The following is a 14,406-nucleotide window of genomic DNA, read 5'->3' as shown; positions in this document are numbered from 1 at the left end:
ACAATATAATTATTGGGTTTATATTTATTTTATTTAGTTTTATGTATTGTTTAACATATTTATTAATTGTTTTGTTTTGTTTTTAAATTTAACTGTTTTAGTGCTATTATTATTATTGTTTTTATTTTTGTTACTATTCATGTTTTATTTTTTAATTGTATTTTTATTATTTATGGATTTTTTTTACTGTTTTTCTTTTACTACAACTAATACTACTAGTCATAATCATTCCCAATCAAATACATTATACACAGTATGGTTTGTTTATTTATTCATTTTTATTGACAAGAAGCAGATATAAAACAATAATTAAAAAAAAATCTTCTGTACATTGGTTACCAGATGCCTAAAAATATCCTCTATCGGTTATAAAACTTGCACAGATTTTTTCAGCCGTTTTATCATCTGCTGGGTGAAAATTGCACGTCTGAATTGCATAACAAGCTGCACCACTTAAGGTATCATTCATGTGGAAATGTATTCTTCAGAAACAAGTATAACACTTGCAGGGTTTGTTCAAATATCTAACCCTAAGTACTGAGCGAGCACTCATACTGTAACTACAATTTGACTGAAGAAATCGCCACAGATTGGATTCATAAAACTGGCAACAGAACAAAAAACAAAAAACATCTCCACTGATTCCAACTGTTACCCAGAACAACACTTAAAAAAACCTGCTTTTAGGATTTCCAACACACAGCCGAGCCCTCTGAGATTTCTCTAAAGTGGATTTGGTGAAAAAGTCTATTACTGTAGGAGCACATCACAGTGTGAGATCACAGTGGGCTGCTTGTTGTGAAAAGACAATGTAGCAGTAATTGACACATCAGCTTTTGCCATATTGCCAGACAGCTGGAGTTTTTGCTGTATCATGTTTGTTTGTTTGCGCGTGCGTGCGTCTGCGGGAACACACGCACATCTATACAGATCCGCCGGCGGGACAGTGTATCGTCCTGTTTATGTATGCCTCCAGGGATGATTATTAATCCAATAATTAAACATTTATTGCCAACAGCACCTGCTCTCCTTATATCGGTGACCCCTGGGGACTCAATCACACCATCACAGGAAGAGGGGAGGGAGGGCTGAGGGAGGAGGGAGAGCGAGACGGAGCGAGGGATAGTGGGAGGGGTGGGGAAAAAGAGCAGCGATTCGGGAGGGTCATCAGATAGCCAGATTCTTTCACACCAGCGAGGTGTTATTGTGCAGAAGGACAAACGTGTGTGAAGTTATGTGACTCCAGAACAAAGGACACAAGACCAGGACGAATTGAACACGTTCCACAAGAGAAGAACAACAGAAGGATGAAAGAGGGGCGCCCCCTTCACTGAGACGTCCCCCCCACCGGCTCTGACAGCTAGTGAGAAAAGTTCTTCTTCTGCCTTAATGGACTTTTATTGTCATTTTCATGCTTCATCCGATTGTCTCCAATAGGACTCAGTTGAGGAAATAAGACTTTGTAGAGCGAGGAACTCTTAACACCTACTCTGCGAACGAGAGGGCTGTCAAACACGTTACAGGAGAGACAGAAGAGCACATAAAAAGAAAGAGGGACCACGTCCCTCCGCAGCTACAGCAGAGATGCTGCGCTACCTGATAAAGACGCTTCTACAGATGAATCTGTTCACCGATACCATCCGCGATGCCACCAACGGAACCGACCTGTACTTCAACATCTCCTCCATCCCGTCGTTCAACTCGTCTCTGATGGACTGGGCTAACTTCACTGGTCTCAATGGTAAGGTCTAACGCTCGCCTCAGTGTTTCAATGTAGAGTTAAGAGTCATGTTAAGGCTGAAATGTTATACACAGCAAACAGTGGTACCTACCTGATTTAAAGTAGTTTTGGTATTATAAATGTATTTATTTAGGTCAATTTAGCAATATGCAATTATATTTTTGGACTTTAATAAATATGTTTATATTTATTCATGTACGTATTTGTGTATGTATATATTCAAAATGTATATTCAAGCATTAAGAGATTTTTAAAATATAATTTATAATGTTAAAATGTTTTAATTGATATCTGCCAAAATGAATAAATGCTATAAAAGTATTAGTTTGTGTTAAATAGAACCTTATTGTAAAGTCTTAGTTTTTGATTGATTGATTTTTTGGATTCTGAAATATAACTTTCAGTCCGACATTGATGTATTATGTATCACGGAGATCTTACGTTTCTCAGATCATCTGAAAAAAAGTTTGCTTTATGTTGTACAGGTTAGGAGTGTGTATCAAATGAGTAGGTTTTTTTTTTGATTAGATGAAATTTGATAACTCTGATTTTTGTTTCTTATAACCCGTTTTATTTTAGAATGATATTTGATAGAAGATATTTGTTGAGCACTGAGCACTTCTGGAGCAAATTTCATTTCAATAGACCTACAGTATATTATACCAGAAAGTTATCAGGTAAGAATTTGGTCTGAAAATGATTGTTTTGTTTCATTGAATTTGTCTCAAGCTTTCATGGTCTTTAGTTTCTGAACCGCAGTCAGCCAAACACACTCAGTGCGGCTCAATATTGATGGGATGCTTAACTTAATTTTCTAATCAATTGAGCATGGATCCTGTTGAAGATCTGCACGGAATATTAAATAAGAGGAATATTGAAACCCCCTAAAACTGTCCCGAGCAGCAGTGCCTTGAAGATCTGATTTGAAAAGTCCTGTAGTTTTCCCTTATAGAAGCTTTCTGTATGTGAAGGATGTGGTGAATCTGTATGGATGCATTTCCTCCATTGTCAGGAGTGTGTGAGAGTGTCTTTAAGCAGTGTGTGTAATGGGAATCTCCCGCTGTGGAGGTAATGACAGAGAGCTGAGTGAGTGAGTGAGTATGTGTTAAGGTAATTAGGAGGAGGTTATTTTACCTTGATGCCCATTTAATGAGCTTTCATGCATGAGGCAGAGTTGAGATCAATAGCACATACTTTCTAAACACACGCCTCCATTCATACTCGTCACACTCACGGCTATTTTCTCAATCTCTCAAACTCTCTTTCTGTGCTGAAGCTCAGCTGACAGACTGACTCATTCACTTACTGTCATCTCACATGCTGCCCGTTCCATCAGCTCTCATTCTCATGCCTGTCTTTTGTTAAGAACATCTGACTTTCCTTTCCTTTCCTCAATCCATCCATCCAACCATGCAGGCATGCTTAATTAATTCTTTTTTTCTTTCTTTCTTTCTTTCCATTCATCCATCCAACCATGCAGCCATGCTTAATTTTATTTTCCATCCATCCATCCATGCTTTTCTTCCTTTCATTTTCTTTATTTTATCATTCCTTCCTTAATTTTTTTGTTCTTTCCATCCATCTTTCTTTCTTTCTATCTTTCCATCATCTATCCATCTTTCTTTTCCATCCATCCTTCTTTCTTTCTTTCTTTCTTTCATCCTTCCTTCCTTATCTTTCTTTCATTCTTTCCATCCATACAACTTTCCACCTTTTCTTTCCCATCCATCCATCCTTCTTTCTTTCCTTTTTTAGTAATCCATCCTTCATTTTCTTACTTTCATTCTTTGCATCCATCCATCATTATCTTTTCTTCCTTCATTTAGTCATTCTTTTCTTTCTTCTTTTAGTCGCACTCTTCTTCCTTCCTTTAGACACTCTTTTCTTCCTTCAATCATTATTTTATTTCAAACTATGTATCCATCCACCTATTATTCTTTTGCTGCCTAGATTTTTATTTTCTTCCTATCATCATTGTTTCCTTCTTTCCATTGTCTTTTCTTCCTTCATCCTCTCACCTTTCTTTCATTTTTTTTCCAGAATCCTTTTTTTTTCATTTCCACCCCTCTCTCTTTCATGTTGATACTCCTCTTCAATATCCTGATGGTTAACTTAATGTTCTCTAGACTCCCTCCTGCTCTGTTTCAGTGTACAGTTTCATTCACAGCTGCTTTGTGGAAAGAAAGTGAGAGAGAAAGAGAGATTGACAGAGAGAGAAGAAAAGAAAGAGTAGTTTTTCCCCCAGAGATGGTCATAGGAGGTAAATTTGCTTTTGAAATGTACCTAAGAAAAGAAGCTTATCTCAGCTTGCGTTATCTGATTTAGTGAGCAGTGATAATACTGAGACTGTAGCACCACTGAGACCTCTGCTACCTCTGCGCGTGTGTCTGTGTGAGAGAGAGAGAGAGAGAGAGAGAGAGAGAGTGAGGGAGTTTGGATGCTACATGATCAAAACCAATACTCCCCGTCCTTCTCCCCAAACACTGCCAACACTGCACTGATTGAAAGCACAAAACACACTCAAACACACACTGCCCAGCTCTGGGCAGCACCTCTCCATCTGTTGACAAATATGAATTAGAATTTTGCATCATGCTGTGTGTGTTTGGCTTCCCGTGTGTTTTTGCATGTGTTGTAATATATAATAAACAATAATATTGTTTGTAAATTGGTTAAAGTGAATATAGAATTCGATCTAATAGCTTCAGAGTTTATGGGTAATAATGATGATAATTCCTTACACATATATAGAGCTTTTCTGGGTACTCAAGGTGCTTTGTGGGTACTTCGAGCCCAGTGTGGTGTGGTGTGGGGTATGTGTGTGTGTTTACGTGCTTTTGAGTAAATCAAGAGATGTGAGAGTATTACACCTGATTCTTTTGTTCTATCTGGACATTTCATATCCGTGCTGATAACCAGAGAATTTGTCCACTGCATTCACCAATACAATGTGCTGATTTCTACAAAATGAGTACTCAGCCGGCTTCTGGCCCTCTAAACTAATCGAAGACGGGGGGAAATCAATAGCGCCTGATAACTAATACAGGAAGTAATGGTGAATTCACAGAGAGTCTATAGGACTCTTATAATGCATAGTTGCAGTGTGCAACGTCTCTACATCATTTTTGTTAGACAAATCATTGTGTAAAGGTACCAATATGTGGTGGTGACTTACATTAGCTACTTTTAACTATACTACAAATAAGAGGAAAAAACTGTTTACCATCGTAATTTTTTTTAAAGGTGAGAGTAATGCATAGCTAACCAGTGTGTCTCTGTCTTTTCTTTATTTCTGTTTTCTGCCGCAGCATTTCAATTTTCATATTTGGTGCTTTTTGATTGCAAAACTCTCCTTTGTGTTTCTTTTCGTCTCAGCTCTTGCCAAAATGAAAGTCCAGACCGCTTTGATTCGGTTTACGTAACGTTTTCTGTTTTTCAGAATGGTAATTGACTCGACGCAAGAAAATGAAATTTTCAGTGACAGTCCAGCCTGTCATGACAGCTTATTTCAGTGACTAATCTGACAATGAATATAAATTCATGAATCTACAATGAATAGTGACAGCAAATGAGTTTTGCCATGTGAGGAAGCGCCTGCACCTGAGGCCGTGGCTGCGAGGTTTCCAATGGATTCCTGTGCTTTCACATCAACGCAGTGTCCTATTGTGCGCTGAGTGTGTGAACGGGTCTAATATACACATTTTAATGAGGCCACTCGGTTTCAATGTGTGTCAGAGGCAGTGACAGGCCATCCTCTCGCTTTATAAATCTCAATTAGTTTGTTCGCAAACATACTGTATATTTGAGGCAGTATAATTTAGCAGGTTTGATTCCGTCAGAGCCGAGTCAGCACTTTCATACTACGCTGTACTTTAGTATGTGCATCATTTTGTATTTATGTTTAGTTTTGTAAAGTCATTTCATGTAGTTTTTGTGTCTATAAGTGATGATGCAGCACAGAAGAGCTGTATAATTTTTTTTCCTTTTCTTTTTTGTCTATTATTAATCCATACTGCAGTAGGGGGCTGATCCCATGTTCTCTAATTGGCTGTGTTGTTGTCGGGGATAACAGGGCTGTGTTCTAATCCTGCTGTGCTAATGTATGTGTTTGTGTGCTCAGAGAGGTCAAGTGGGCTCAGCCCTCCCTCATCTCACGGGTCTTTTACTCCCCCCGGGCTCAAATAAGGCATCTTTAGGGCAAAAAACCCTCTACATTTATCATGCTTTGGTGCTTGTTCATCTTCATTCATGGTCAGATTTGTCAGCATTCCGCTGTGTGAATGAATAACTGGAATGAAAGAAGAAATAAAAGACAAATTCTTCAGAAATGTAGCATTGTGACCGCTCTATATCTTAGTATATTCCATTAAAATACTGTAGTTATTCTATTGTATGGTAAAACTACTACTCATTTGTCATGGCATGATGCATGTCCATTTTTATTCATTTTCAGGAAAAGAGAAAGAATTATGCAATAAAATATAACTGCAAAATAAATCATTCCATTATACAAATTCTTCAAAACCTACCGCTGTAACAGTATTTTCTACCAAAATACCAGAGATACTGCTGTAAAACTACTAGATGAAATAAGAGAATGGGGAAAAAAAATTATTACCATGTTAATTTTTTTTTGTAAGGGGTCTTAAATTGGATAAAGATTGATAAGAACCCGTTTACTCTGGCAAATTATAAAAAGGAATAACTTAGAGTTACTCACCTGTGTGAGACCCTTGTGTGAATTACAGGAATGTTCTTGATTCATAATAGAGTTCTGCATAGAACTCGAATGCCTGTGGAAGTGAAGAAGTAGTTCATATTTCTATAATCACATGTTTATCAGCTGCAATTTAGAAAGCTGATTTCTGGTACACATAGAGAACATGTTTTCTTTCTTACTAGCACTTCTTTCCGAAATTGTTTTCGCTGTGACTTAGATCGGCTGTACTACAGTTTATCAGCTAATAAAATCTTAACGCCTCCTTTCTCAGCTGTCAGATAAAGTCTAAATGGAACAGCATGGACACACGTCCAGCTCTGTTTATTCGTTATACAACCTGGAATGCAAATCAGCCCCACACCTGTACCCATTCCAAAGGCTTTCACCGTCATTAACAGACTAATCATATGTGCTGAGACACACTCTCTCTCTCTCTCTCTCTCTCTCTCTCACACACACACACACACAGTTTTAAAGTGACAGAGGTTAATTCCTCAACCACCCATCATTAAATCTGACCTTTTCACTGCAGCCTGAGACAGTTCAGTTGGTCAACCTATATAACAGCAGAGGAAGAGAAGATAATATCAGATAGAGAGACTATATCAATCTGTCTGTCTGTCTGTCTGTCTGTGTGTCTGTCTTTCTGTCTGTCTGATGGACATAATTTTAACACCACTTCTTCTCTCCTTCCACCTAATCTATATGTCTCTCCATCTGTCTGTACCTCTCACATTATTTCAAGCTATTTCTCTCCCCTACATCAGTCCTTGAGAGCGTCAGGCTATGAATAACATTGTGAGGAGCGATGTGTCATGTAGCAGCAAATGACTGTCATTTCTGCTCCTGGGCGGACAGATGAGCTCCCTCAAGCTTAATCAGACACAAACTTATTCACTCTATATCCTCCACAACTCCTCCCTGTCGCTGACAAGCTAATCCAGGGTTTTAATAGCCCCCGTGGCTCCGGATGATATGCAGAGTTATGTACATATCAAAACGTGCATGGAAATCAGTTACCGACTCCATCTGCATGTGTGAAGGTGACTAGCGCTGGAAAGGCGGGTTCTCGAAAGACCTGGCAACCCAACGGTGTTCACATGCATATGCAAATGACTCCAAAATGACCCTTCTCAGATTCTACAGTAGTCTGAGGATTTTAGAAGGGTATTGCAGATGTGGGATTGAAGAAGGAAACAGATGTATAATCGTATCACAGTACTGTACATGCCATATGATTTAAATTCAATTAATGCACTCCGTTATTAATGACTAAAATTAGGAGAATAAAATACAACTGAATACTCACGAATGTGTGTTTTGTGCCTGTTTATATATGTTTAAGTGCATAATTATGCGCCTCAAGTAAGATTAATGACAGCGGATATGTCCTGTTTATTTAAATGTTAACCTGTCAATCAACCTAGCAGTGCAGCAAATAAGTATTTCTGTCCGTCTTTGAATATATTTCATACTGTATGCTGATACCATTACATCGCCTTGAATGAAAATCCCTCAAAAATGTATTAGATATTTCAATTACAGCACTGTATATTGAATCAATTTATTTGTGGCAGAGTAATACAGCTGTGAGCCGAATTGAACACTGTGTCATTCCTTTTTGTACGGTCCTTTGGGGGAAACTCAAGTAGGTGTGAAGTCAATGAAAGTGTGGGGCTCACTGTGTCGATGGCGGAGGGCTCAGGGAAAGGGGTCGTGACCCCATACCCTCCTTCTCATCGTAACATAGAGCTGAGTTCATTTATTTCTCTCTGTCTGACACAAGTCAATGACAGAAGCCCATGCTGCCTGCAGCCCAGCGGTCTGGTCCGCAACCCTACACATCTGCCCCTCTGCTTTCTTATGCAAATTAAGGTGATTCCTCTAGCCATAATGGAGAGCTTCGTGTATATACACACAGATGTGCATAAGTTCACTCATGCACACACACACACACTTACATTTGCATACATTTATGCATATTAAAATCACATACATTTATGCATATTAAAACTACTGTTTACAGAGCTAAACGGTCGTGGTGGTGGGGGGGTGCATATAGAATGACATCCATTTGCATGAACATTAGGGTAGTTTGTAAAAAGCAAACTTCTTTTTCTATTGTCTGCGCTACTGCAGACTGTGTGGACAGAACAATCATGAATATTCATGCAGGCGCACTGATTTGCACAAGCGGTTTAACAAATTAGATGTTCTTTTTGGAAGATTAGTAGAAATCATTTAACTGTGACGAGTAAATGGCATGCAAGATTAGATGAAAGCACTTGAATGTTTGTCTCATAACTTGTCCTAAGTTTTTTTGATAGATTTTAGCATGTTTACTTAACTGCTTTGAAAACATCGACAGTCAATATGCAGAAAGTGATTGTGTTTAAGCATAGAATTATTTTTCTTATTCATTATAATGAACATGAATTTTTATATATATATATATATATATATATATATATATATATATATATATATATATATATATATATTCAGTTTAGCCTAAATATTTGTGTAATGTGTAATGATAGTTTATCATGTGCTGTGATTTATGGCTGTGGATTTTTTGGGGCTATTTTAGTCTTTGTCGGGATGTGATTGCAGTGGTTATTGATTGATTAACTTGTATCGCTAAGAGCCCACTGATTAGAGAGAGCAGACAGGATGGATGAATCTTTCTCTCCGTCTATTGAGAGCCGAGGCCTGCAGTGAACCTCTTCCAAGCCAATCAATGTGTATTTCACACTTAAACACTAATTAAGTCGTTAGAGGGCAGCAGTGTCAGTCCTGCTTGGGTGCTTGCACACACCACACACACACATTACCCTCCTCACGGGAGTGTGTGTGTGTGTGTGTTGAGGGGGGGCAGCAGGGCGATATTCCAGCAAAAAACCCTTGTGTTATCGAATATGCACACTCACACACTCTCCTGTGTTGTTAATAATGTGTGTAAAGCTGTGCTGTGCCATACATTGTAACATATGCGGGGTCTAATAATCTGACTCATAATCACTCTAAGGACTGCTGCAGATCTGAGAAAACAGCGAGCGTAAACAACAACTGTAAACTAATCTCCACACGCTGTGCCGCTGAATAATTACACATCGAGCTGTGTCACATAGCTGCAGATTAGAGTGCAGAGTCCATGCTTGAGAAATTAAATTTAGAGGATGCTGTTGCAATAGTACATTGATGGTGACACATGCTGTTAATTTTTAAAATCCTCAGCCATAAATCATTGCACATGATGAAATATTGTTACACATGTCTGCTCATGTATCTGCAACATCATTAAATATAGTACACCGGTTAAATTTGTATTGAAAGATAACAAGTCCATATTTATATGTTAGGTTAAAATGTGTTTAAAGGAAAGTTTGTTGGTGTGACCGTTTCTTTGAAGTTTTCCACCATTTTTAATTGCGGTTTCGTATTTTCGCAGTTGCTCTTAAATAGTCCTGCTGTGTGACAAATTAATTTTTAAAGTAGAAATGTGCAGGTAGACTCTCAATTAATATGAGGTCTTAAAAACGGCATGAATTATTTTTTTTTGAAATAATATAGCAGGACGCCACAGTATTAGTTTGCAACTTATCTGTAAGTTTTTCATTTTTCAATAAATAATTAAATTAGTATAGATATTTGAAAAGCTGTCAAAAACTAGTTAACAGTGCATTGACTGTGGTGCTTTTTGTTGTTGTTGTTTCAGTGGATATTTAGTGGTGTTTGTTATGGGAAGCCTCCCCATTATTATTATTTCTCATACTTTAACCTTTTAGTATTAAACCTTTGCTCTGATTTGCACCATTTATGCTTTAAACATCCTAAGCTAACTATCAATACTCTAGTAACCACCTATAACATCATAGCAACCTGGAATTGTGAGTTTCATCATAATTTTATCAGAATTGCATGACATAAGATCTGACATTTTTTCCCAGAATTGTGAGATATAATCTTGCAGTTGCAAGTTATAAAGTCAGAATTGCAAGATAAAATTTTGCAATTCTGACTTTATAACACAATTCCACATTTATATCTTAAAATTATAAAAAATAAAAACTATTGCGGGTTTATATCTCATTTTTAACAGCTAAAACAGAGTCAGAATTGCAATAAAAAATGTTACAATTACTTTAAAAAAAATTAATGGCAGAAATGGGCTTCCATAATAAAATGTAATTAATCTATAATTAAACACTTCATAGTTTCACTATAATGGTCTTTAGTTGATTGTTTAAAGAAAGGGTGTGTTCACCTGAGAAAGATACTACTGTTGGCAAAATGCACGATTAGTATTCAGTCTCTGTGATACTGCAGAGAACCTGTAAGATCCTCAGTGTAGAGGATTGTGGGAAAACCTTTGCAGCATCTTCACAGTGCTGAAAATCCTGCCAGAGCTGGAGAAGAAGAGAGGGAGAGACAATAGCACACATTACCCAGAATCCTGGAGTGCAAATCAGGTGCAGGGCAGAGGGAGCTTGAGTACCTGATTCAGAACAGAATCTATTCTGTTCAAAGTGGCCAGATCCACAACCAACAACTGAAGAGAGAAGAGCAAAGCGGAAAGTCTTCGAGTGGCTGAGAAAGAGGGGGAGATGGCGTCAGAACGGGCAGAGGCCAGCAGAGATGCCCTCTGTGTCCCAGCATCTGATCGAAATTTAATAAGTGTATTAGGATTGGCAGCTACACTCTCTGGCTGCCCTGGACATTAGCATAAAGCTATTTATTAGTCTGATTTCCCTGGCTGAGAGCGACCCGGCTCCGACTCGCACAGGGAGCACGCGTTGCCATAGCAGCGGCAGAGCGGAGTGGCCAAGTGTTAGGAGAGGAACGTGCGAGAGAATCTCCACTAGTCATTTTGCCAAAGGACGATGAAAGTGGGGAGGAAGGGATTGAAACGAGAAGGCCGGGAGGATTAAATGGAAGTTAGATTCGAGGAAGAGGTCGAATCCAACTTAGTCCTGCTGTATCACCTGTGGGAGAGCTTCAGGGGATGATGCCGTCCAACAGCTCACCTGTAAAGGCCTGGGATACTGTGTTCTAGAGTCCTGTTGAGACACGCATTTAGATAGCACTCTTGTTTTTTATATAATAAATTTTCATTTTCCTTTTAGTTTTAACAATTTTATGTCCTAAGCCATTTTTATTACTTTTTTGTTTTTAAAATAGTTCTATTTACCTTACTTTTTATAATAATAGTTATAATAACAATTATTATTATTATTATCATTAATTTCAGTTAGTTGCCATGGCAATATTTCAATTTTATTTAATTTTAATTTAAGTGTATATAATGTATATAAATGTATATAAAAAATAAAAAATTAAAAAAATTAAAAAACATATGTAACAACATCAACAACAACAAAAAAAAGTTCTGGTTAAGCCACTTGAATACTTGTTGACACCAGAGCTCATTTAAGCCCCTTTCACACTGCACGTCGGACCCGCAATATTTCCGGAACATTGCCGGGTCGCTTTCTGTGTGAAAGCAACCACGTCCCGGGACTGATTACTGAAATGAACCCGGGTCGGGGACCTAGTAACATTGCGGAGTTCGACCCGGGACGAGCGCTGTGTGAACAAAAGCCAGATCTAATTCCGTGTGGAAGTGATGACGCGTGTTATCGCGCGACTCTTTTACCAGCTGTTTTGAAGGAAGATCAACGTTCGCGACGAAAACACGTGTGCAAACTGTAATGAAGCAGAGATCAGTTAGTTCCTTACTTTCCGCGCTGACGCCGAGATCGTTTGCTTGCTTCAGTGAAAGTATAACGTGCCTAGCGTTGTCGACTCGTACATTACATGTCACACGATGATGTCACGGGATCTTCAAGGTTTGTGTGTGAAAGCATGCACATATACCGGGTCATCACTGGCAGTGTGAAAGTGCCAAATCTAGCGACCAGGGACCAATTACAGGAACACTTTACCCCTGTATTTGCCGGAATGGCAGTGTGAAAGGGGCTTTAGTAAACATTAAAATAAGTTTGTTTAATGAGAAAAACAAAATGTTCTTCTAAGGTATGTTAAAACATTTTACAACTAGACATTTCCCAAATATATGTTCAGCGTATGTAAGTGAATAGGAATGTTAGGAAAAAAAAATAGCATTATAGTGTTATTGCTACTGTTCTGTAAAGATGTATCTGCAAAGATACATTAAAGATAATTTATTTCTAAGACTGTTTATTTGTTCATGCTTGTACATAGTGGGTTTCTATGGTTCTGGGTATCGCAACAGGTTAGTATTTAAACTGATGAAGGGTTGTTGCAGGTAACTAATCTCTCATTCTCTTTTAACGTTTCATTGTCCTGCTCCTTTGAGAGTCCACATTAACCTCCTGCTGTGGCCAATTACAGTGCTAATACTGGACCTGAAGGTCTCCACCCCAGCAGGCCATTGAATGTAGGAAGGCTTTCAGGTGTGTGTGATTGCAGAGGAGTGTGTCACCACTGATGACTGTGTGAACCAAAGTGCTTCTCCTTTCCTTTTCCCATGTGTAGATAGAGGGATAAGATCTGGTCTGATTCCCTCTCACACATCTGTAATGAGATTGGACGGCTCGAAGCTCATCATTATTCCACTCTTAAAGTGTATTAGGTGAACTCATTCTCTCTCGCTTTCTTCGGGTCATTTTCAGTCACACTTGATTTAATGCGATTATCCTCCAGCTTAACTCAGCACAATCTCAAATGTGTATAATGAAATGCTGCGAAACTGTCAGCGAAGTTTATTACGATGTAATTTTTGCTACTTTTTCACATTTATTTAGTTGACGAAAGAGCTTGCATTCAAAAGTATGTGCTATTCTCTGGTCGCTTTGCAATTTACATGCTAAAGGTGCATCATATTTACTTGCCAAAAATTTAGTTGGCGGAATTCCACTCGACTGGGAGATTCGCACTTCTCATGCAGATTTTATTTTATTTATTTTTTCCGAACTTTTGCTGATGTGACCGCATCTTAACTCCTGAATACATTTAAAATGAAAGGTCACATTTTCTACAGTATATCATATTTTTTTAAATATATTTCGATTCACAGATTGAATCTAAAGTGACTCAGTGAGGTGCAAAATGAGATTTTCCGACACTGATGGATAGTGTGTAGTCAGGTATTTAGCATAACTAGAAAACTGTGATTGAATATTTACCAAGGCACTTAGCTACTTGATAACTGAATCTGGTCCATTAAATGGACTTCAATAATCACAACAGCTTATGCTAAAATGTTTGGTTGAGTTTTAAACATGTATAATTGGGTTCTGTAGCTTTTTGTATAGCTTTAGCCGCTCTGCCAAATAACACCGTTGACCCAAAACACACTTGCTTCAACTACATCTAAGACACATTGACACTCAACGCAGTAGGATGTCTGCAGTGTTAAGCCCACCCTGACAGACGGTTTTTGAGCACAGGTTGCATTTGGATTCAGGCTGGCTGTGGGGAGCTGGCTTTTGAGACACACTGTCACTATAAAAGGTCAGCCTCTATTGATTTGAGTGAATAACTCATGATGGCGAGATGAAACGGTGAGGGGGCAAGGAACAGATGCACAAGAATTGTGTCTCTTCTTTCATTTGTCACACCAAACATACAGCACCTGACCTCAGCAAATTACAGTTCAGTAAATGTCAGATTGAGTTCTTCAGTGACTCAAAATAAAGGTGTCGTGGTCATGATATATTTGGAAACAATGGAAAGCGTTTTAAGGGTCACCAATGATAATGAAAGTATTTGAGGAGCAGAAATAAATCTGAGCTTATTGGGGGAAAATATGGCCAATATTACCCCCCAGTATCTCATTTGTTGTCTGTGAGCCTATGTTGCAAGGCAATTTCTTATCCTGATCAGTTCTTCCTCTTTCTCAAAGCACCCTTGCATCATCTTCCTTTTGACCACAAGGGGGCAGTGGTCATGATCACATTGA

At 38.3% G+C, this 14,406-nt stretch overlaps 1 protein-coding gene across 4 annotated transcripts in view; it reads left to right on the top strand.

Annotated features, from left to right (window-relative positions):
• The first annotated feature begins 1,302 nt into the window (after window positions 1–1,302).
• Window positions 1,303–14,406, top strand: part of robo3 (roundabout, axon guidance receptor, homolog 3 (Drosophila)) — a 128,739-nt gene continuing 115,635 nt past the window's right edge. For 2 of the 4 annotated variants that reach the window (XM_052567915.1, XM_052567912.1), the window contains exon 1: window positions 1,304–1,741. In XM_052567915.1, the coding sequence (XP_052423875.1) occupies window positions 1,585–1,741 (157 nt within the window). In that variant the 5' untranslated portion in view covers window positions 1,304–1,584. Of the gene's footprint in view, window positions 1,742–14,406 lie in introns of all 4 variants that reach the window. The other 2 variants (XM_052567913.1, XM_052567914.1) reach the window with 2 other exon arrangements.

This window comes from Carassius gibelio, chromosome B10, assembly GCF_023724105.1.
Source record: "Carassius gibelio isolate Cgi1373 ecotype wild population from Czech Republic chromosome B10, carGib1.2-hapl.c, whole genome shotgun sequence".
NCBI lineage: Eukaryota > Metazoa > Chordata > Actinopteri > Cypriniformes > Cyprinidae > Carassius > Carassius gibelio.
The sequence above is the reverse complement of the archived record's forward strand: the minus strand, read 5'-3'. Positions and strand labels throughout refer to the sequence as shown.